Source organism: Eurosta solidaginis, chromosome 4, assembly GCF_040869045.1.
Source record: "Eurosta solidaginis isolate ZX-2024a chromosome 4, ASM4086904v1, whole genome shotgun sequence".
Lineage (NCBI taxonomy): Eukaryota > Metazoa > Arthropoda > Insecta > Diptera > Tephritidae > Eurosta > Eurosta solidaginis.
The window spans coordinates 164,693,652-164,700,645 of NC_090322.1; the positions used below are offsets into that span (position 1 = coordinate 164,693,652).

The 6,994-nt window shown below is 38.2% G+C and overlaps 1 protein-coding gene and 1 non-coding gene across 3 annotated transcripts in view; one reads left to right on the forward strand and one right to left on the reverse strand.

Moving 5' to 3' along the window:
• Nucleotides 1-4,663, forward strand: part of LOC137250589 (mannosyl-oligosaccharide alpha-1,2-mannosidase IA-like) — a 99,601-nt gene extending 94,938 nt beyond the window's left edge. For both annotated transcript variants that reach the window (XM_067783666.1, XM_067783667.1), the window contains exon 3: nt 4,575-4,663. In XM_067783666.1, the coding sequence (XP_067639767.1) occupies nt 4,575-4,634 (60 nt within the window). In that variant the 3' untranslated portion in view covers nt 4,635-4,663. The remainder of the gene's footprint in view (nt 1-4,574) is intronic.
• A 1,830-nt stretch (nt 4,664-6,493) lies between these two features.
• LOC137251564 (small nucleolar RNA snR44) lies at nt 6,494-6,664 on the reverse strand. Its single transcript, XR_010953299.1, has one exon. It is a non-coding gene; the product is annotated as a small nucleolar RNA snR44 (small nucleolar RNA).
• Between the last annotated feature and the right edge of the window lie 330 nt (nt 6,665-6,994).

A 6,994-nucleotide genomic window follows, 5' to 3' on the forward strand; every position in this document is an offset into this window, starting at 1 on the left:
GTGTTCGTTTTTCTGCAACCAAAATTGGACCAACGTGGAGCGCATTTAATTTGTTGTTTTACTTTTTTCTCGTGGGAAACAAAAAACAACAAAAAAGTATTTAATTAAACGAAATGAAAAGTAATAAATAATTTTCTTGTGCCCCAATTGAGCTTAACCCCAGCAAAGTGGAGAAAGTTTATTATGAAAAAGTACAAAACAAAACGAGCTGAAAAGATTAGCAGAAATACGCAAACGCTAGGAAACGCGTGGATAGACAACCAGCTTAAGAGCTTAGCGGCCTCGAGATATTTTAAGAAATATGCTTGCACACTATCGGGCTTCGCATTCCTGGACATTAAACCTCGTCAGTAAAACCAGTTGTAACAAGTGCGACTGGAATCAGAAATTACTTAAGTGGACCCAGGCGGGACAAAAATTTGTATTACAACTCCAAACGGATTTCTTGCCAACTAGTGCGGGGATGCGAATCCGACTAAAAAAAATCGAGAGTACAAAATGTTCGTGAAGGTCTATGTGTAAATATACAGAGGTACGTCTGGAAAACTAATGTTTTTAAATAAACTGGAAATAAATAATTTCGGGCTATTTCGAGCTTATAATCGGTAACAACCCATACCGAAAAGTTATTCTTTTTCTATCGGCGAAATTTTCGTCGTGTTATCGATTTGTCGGCTTCTTAGTGGTTTCTAATCGACGTGTTACAAATGTGCCATCGATTTTGTATTGAAATTTTCTCGGCAACGATGTTACGCCGATAACACATTGATAAAAAGCGATAACTTTTTGATAACAAATCTATAACTTTTTCGCTACAAAACTTTTTGATAACCAAACGCTACATTTTTGATAACAAATCGAGAATTTTGATAACAAATCGACAGCTTTTCGATAAATAATCTTAAATTTTTCTATAACAAGTTGTTAACCTTTCGATAACTTTTCGATAATAGGTCGACAAGTTTTCGACAAAAAACTGACGAGCTGTCGATGACAAATCTTTAGTCCGCCGACAACCACTAGTGCCACTACCATAACAAATCAATAACTTTGATAAAAATCGATAGCTTTTTGATAATAATTCAATAACAATTCGACAACAAAGCGCTAACTTTTCGATAACCAAACGATAACTTTTAGATAACAAATCGATAACTTTGGCAACAAATCGATACATTTTCGATAAACAATCGAAAACATTTACATAATAAAACTTTTCTATTAAAAAAAATAGACAATTTTTTAATAACATGTTCATAACTTTGCGTTTATTAGGTCGACAACAAACCGGCGAGCTGTCGAGAACAAATTGATGATAAATCAATAACTTTTCGATAAAGAGTCGATAACTTTCAAATAGCACATCGATAACTTTCCCGATAAAATACAGATAACTATTTGATATCAACGGCGCGTTTTCGAAAAATCATCGAATAATTTTTGATAACAAATCGGTACAGATCAACGAATTTAATAAATCGATATCTTTTTGTTAACATATATAAATTGATAACTCGTAGATAAAAAGCCGATAATTCCTCGATAGTAAATCGATAACTCATAGATAACCTTTGTTATCGAAATCAAGTTTTCAGCACTTCGATTACAAATCGAGAGCTTATCTATATCTCGTCGGTAGAAGGCGATAAATCGCCTATATCCCGTCGATAACAAACCGCTAGCATTTCGAAAACAAATTAATAAAACGATGTCCGATTCCGGTCCCGGCTTCGGGTTTGACTTGTTAATTTCTTTCATCTCCCTTCCTTTTTTTCTTCTTCTAGTTGTTCTTCGGTTCCTTTCCTTTCACATACATTTAGCATGGGTTGGAAAAATATTTATTCAAGTTTGTTGGGCTTTGGCCGTCGAGCAAAAGAATAAGCAGGCATTTATCCTGGCGTCCTGCTACATGGCCCATGCTGCGGAGGTTCCACCGATGGAGTGCAAAAGGCTAGTACAGGAGGAAGGGCGCAAAGGGCGGTTGGTCATAGGCGCAGACGCAAATGCGCACCACAATGCGTGCGGAGGAGCAGATACTAACGAGGGAGGCGAATCTATTTTGTTACATCCTGCAAACCAATTTACAGATAGCCAACAGGGGAAATGTCCCTACATACATTGGTCCAACATCCAGCAATGTTCTGGATATTACATTGAGCTCCGAGCGTGATATATCAAGGTATGATTGGATGGTTCTTGATAGACCATCCTTCTCCGACCATGCGTATATCAGCTTCAGCATTCCCCTAAAGAGGGTAGAGAAGGGAGGAACCTTTAGAAACCCTGGTCAACGAACTGGACTAAATTCCAGAAACATCTAGAAAAAAAACTGGGACAACCCAAAGAGGTTGCTAATGTAGAGGAACTCGAGGAGTCGAATAAATTCCTAACAAGGACGCTTACGACTGCGTATAACAAAGCCTTCCCTCTAAGAAGATTCAGAGGAAAAGCAAAGCCGCCATGGTGGAGCAATGAGCAGAGTCTTCTAAGAAGACAGGTAAAATAAATGTTTAAGCTTGCAAAGACCGCGGAAAGCGAAGCGTGTCGGGACGAGTACAGGGATCTACTGAGGATCTACAAGTGTGAAATTACCATGGCGAAGAGAAACTCATGGAAAAGTTTCTGTACGGACATAGAGTGCTCCAGCGAAACAGCACGGTTGAAAAAAGTCCTAGAAAAGCGAAACATAGTCCAGGGACTAATAAAGAAAGAGAACGGGGAATGGTCACGTAATAGTGAGGAATCCCTTGAGGTGCTTCTCGATACAAATTTCCCATCGGGAGACGGTTTAGAAGAGCCAGCAGACATCACTCACCCTTCGATCACGGAGCTAGTAGTGCCGGGCTTGGTGACCGATACCAAGATCGAGTGGGCAGTGAAGACGTTTTCTAAGTTTAAATTGCCGGGCCCAGATGGTATATTCCCGGCCATGCTACAAGTCTCAAGTAGGGCGGTCGTGGAATGGCTTAAAATAATATTCGATGGGTGCATAAGACTGAAACATGTACCGCACTCTTGGAGAACTGCTCGTGTAGCTTTTCTACCAAAGGCGGGCAAGATCGGTCACGTGTATCCCAAAGACTATAGCCCCATTAGCTTAACATCATTTCTGCTCAAAACCTTTGAGAGGCTGATAGATGTGTACATAAAGTCCAACGTGGATGAAATGCTGCTCTCCACAACAAAGCATGCGTACACCAAAGGCAAGTCGGTAGACACCGCATTGCATAGGGTGGTAATAAGCATAGAGAAATCCCTGGAATATAATGAGTATGCTCTAGGAGTCTTCTTGGACATTGCCGGGGCTTTCAATAATGTTGCTAAATGGGCGATTATGGATGGTCTTAATTACATTAAAGTTCATCCTGCCTTAATCAGATGGATCGGCTGCATGTTAAATTGCAGAAAGATTACATCACAATGTGGATTGTACGAGGCCACAAAATCAGTGGACAGGGGCACGCCGCAGGGAGGGGTGCTATCACCTCTGCTGTGGACGCTGGTCATCAACCAACTGCTGAGGCAATTCGATGAGGGACCCGTAAAACTTACGGCTTACGCAGATGACGTTGCAATTGTCATAAGTGGAAAGTGCCTTCCAACTATTTGTTCTTTGATGGATCGGGCGCTTCGGGATAGTGTCATCAATCACAAGACGAACAGACTACCTGATTCCCTATCTGCGCTTCGAGGGAGATCTTAAGGCCACAATAGAGGTGGGCGGTTGGCGCAAGGGTGCGCAAATGGCGGACGAGGCGATACATGTGTACACCGATGGTTCCAAAGTAGTGGAAGGAGTAGGGTCTGCGGTATACTGCGCTGATCCGGAAATAAGCAGATCCTACAGGCTGCCGGATTACTGTAGCGTTTTCCAAGCGGAAATATAAGCCGTAACCAAAGCAGTAGAAACCCTGGAAGAGAATAGCTTAAGCTGCAACCGTGTTAACTTTTATATTGACAGTAAAGCAGCAATTAAGGCAATACTCTCGCATAGCACAGCATCTAAATGCGTGTTAGTGTGTAAGCAGTCTCTGGAGAGAATCGGGACAGGGAGAAGCATACATCTATATTGGGTTCCAGGGCATAAGGGAATAGATGGGAATGAAAAAGCGGACGAACTAGCTAAAAAGGGCGCATGCCTTGAAACTTTCTCCGTAGACGTCCCAATTAGATTGGGCGAGATTAAGCGAAGGCGAGAGGTGCACATGATTGACCAAGCGGGAAATGCGTGGGTTCAGGCGCTGGGCTTTAAAGAGTCGAAGATAATGTGTATGACTTACAACTTTAGACTACCAAAGTTGCTTCTATCATTAAAAAGAGAGGACTGTAGACTTGATAGGGTTTTTCAGTTTGGTCATTAAAACAAACTTCTGGTAACACTACGGACTCAATCAGCCTATGTGAGGTCCTCATGGACCGGCCAGTTCAACCTAACTAACCTAACCTTGTTGGGCTTATTTCCTTACCATTTAATACTAATTCGAGTTTACTACTACTATGTAGCATACGAAAACTACTCTTTATGTTCTTGCCTCAAAAAATGTAATGCAAATTTCTGTTTTATTTATTTTCAGGTAAGTTTTCTTATTTGTGGCTATGCGAGCGAATTGGAACCGGTTGCAAACGATTGGTAATGTAAAAGTGGCTATATGTTTCGAATTTTTGGACAAATGGAAAAAATGATAAAATAAGTATCAGATCAAATTAAACAGTTAGGGCAAATATAGCAAATTTTTTCGAAAATCGATTTCTAAGAATTTTTTTATATTTTCTATATAAAAAATTTAAAAGTCCTAACTTCCCTCGAGAAAAACTGCGGTATACTGGGCCGATTTTCATAATTTAAGTCACATAATGACGTATAGCTGCCCCAAGTTGACATAGGGGTATTTTTTAATAGCAGTTATATGTGGCATTCGTGTGACTACTTAGGTAAATAAATTGGAAGTAATGGGAAGACGCGGAGAAGGCCAGGGATAGGGAAAGTGAAAGGAAAGGCAGAGGAAGAATCAAAAGATGGAGAGGGTTGAGGAGAGAAAAATAGAGAGTTAAAGGGGAAGGAAAAGGCATACGGGTAGATTTAGATGAATGAAACATAGCTGTTGAAAAATAAGTGAGAGAGAAAGTATGAGAAAGGAGAGCGGAAGAGGAGAGTGTAAATGAGAAATAGAAGTATTCACCATAAGATGAATTTCATATCAAAACCGATATGCGTTGAACCCGACCCCCTCAGATTTTGATGACATTTTGCATAGTGGTACACTTTACCTATACAAGCACAACCTCATTTTTAGAAATTCCATTTGTGAAAAATTGTGGGCGTGGCAAGGTGTCAAAGTTGTGAAAAATACTTGAAAAATGACGGTAATAGGTACTTTTGAACGGTGATAACTACAGAATGGCCCAACGATTTCAAAGATCTTGGTACTATTGGAAAGGTTTTCGGATCGGCTATACACTCTAAACATTTTTTATTACACTGAAAAAAATTACAAAAATTAAATTTTAAACTTGGAAAAAACTTCAAAGGCCAAGCGTTTTTAAATAAAATATATTTTTTTAGAAAGATCTATTTAATATATATAACATATCTAAAACCTAAAATGCCGTATTTTTTCTTTTTTTAATTTTTAAGTAAATGCATCTTTTTATATTTTGATATCATGGTGCTTTTGAGCTGTGATAACTGCAGAATGGCTCAACCGATTTTATCTTGGTACCATTGGAAAGATATTCAAATCAGATTTCGAAAACGTATACTGAAAAAATGTTTGTTACACTAAAAAAAAAACAGTTTTTCCATAAAAAAAATTTTACTTGTAAAAAACTTCAAAGATCAAGCATTTTTTTGTAATTAGAATATTATTATCTAATTTTTCAGACACAATTTCTCAGACACAAAAAAAAATTTTTTTTTGATTTAATATACAATTTTGCGCGCCTTATACTGTTGACTATCGGAATGTTTGCTTTGAGTGAAGATTCATCAAAGGTATGAACGAATGGTAGCTTTGAGTTCCTGTAGTAGTTTTAGCAGTTTTGTACCTTGCAAGTAGCTCTTCTTTCGTCAGCGTCTGCATAAGCGACTTCAGTGGAGGTCTTATGAGTTTGTGAAGCCCAGTGACAAAGGTCTTTCGCCGTTTGAATTAGGTTTTTATTCGCCAAGCTATAATTCCGAGCGCCTCTTTTTAATGTCCCACCTATACCATTACATGCTGATTTTCCATGGCTGGTGGGGTAAAAGTGCCACTCAGCGGATATATCGAAATCAACTTTATGATGACATATGTAAATTAATTAAGTTGTATCTGTTTTTGTATGGTGCTCCTGCACCGTCTGAAACATAGATAACTTTCGTAATTGAATTGTTTGTATTGGTCTTGGTTCTTGGACCATATTTTGGGGGTGTCTGCAAAATTAGATATTACGATTCTTTTTCTAATCTATTCGAATTACAAAAAACGCTTGATATTTGAAGTTTTTTACAAGCAAATTTTTTTTGGAAAACATTTTTTTTCAGTGTAACAAACATTTTTTCAGGATACGTTATATGTGACCCGGTCTATGAAAAGGTGGCTTATGACTAAAAAAAAAAAACAGCAGTTAACAGCTGTTTCTCGTAATTTCTTTTTTGAGTCATAAGCCACCTTTTCATAGACCGGGTCACATATATGTATATTAAATAGACCTTTCTAAAAAAATTCTTTTATTTTGAAACGCTTGGCCTTTGAAGTTTTTCCAAGTTTAAAAATTTGTTTGAAAAAAAATTTTTTTTTTTCAGTTTAATAAAAAAATTTTACAGTGTATAAAGCCGATCCGAATATCTTTCCAATGGTACCAACATTTTTGAAATCGGTTGAGCCGTTCTGTAGTTATCACAGCTCAAAAGTACCTATTACCGTCATTTTTTACGCATTTTTCACAACTTTGACACCTTGCCACGCCCACAATTTTTCAAAAATGGAATTTCTAAAAATGAGGTTGTGCTTGTATA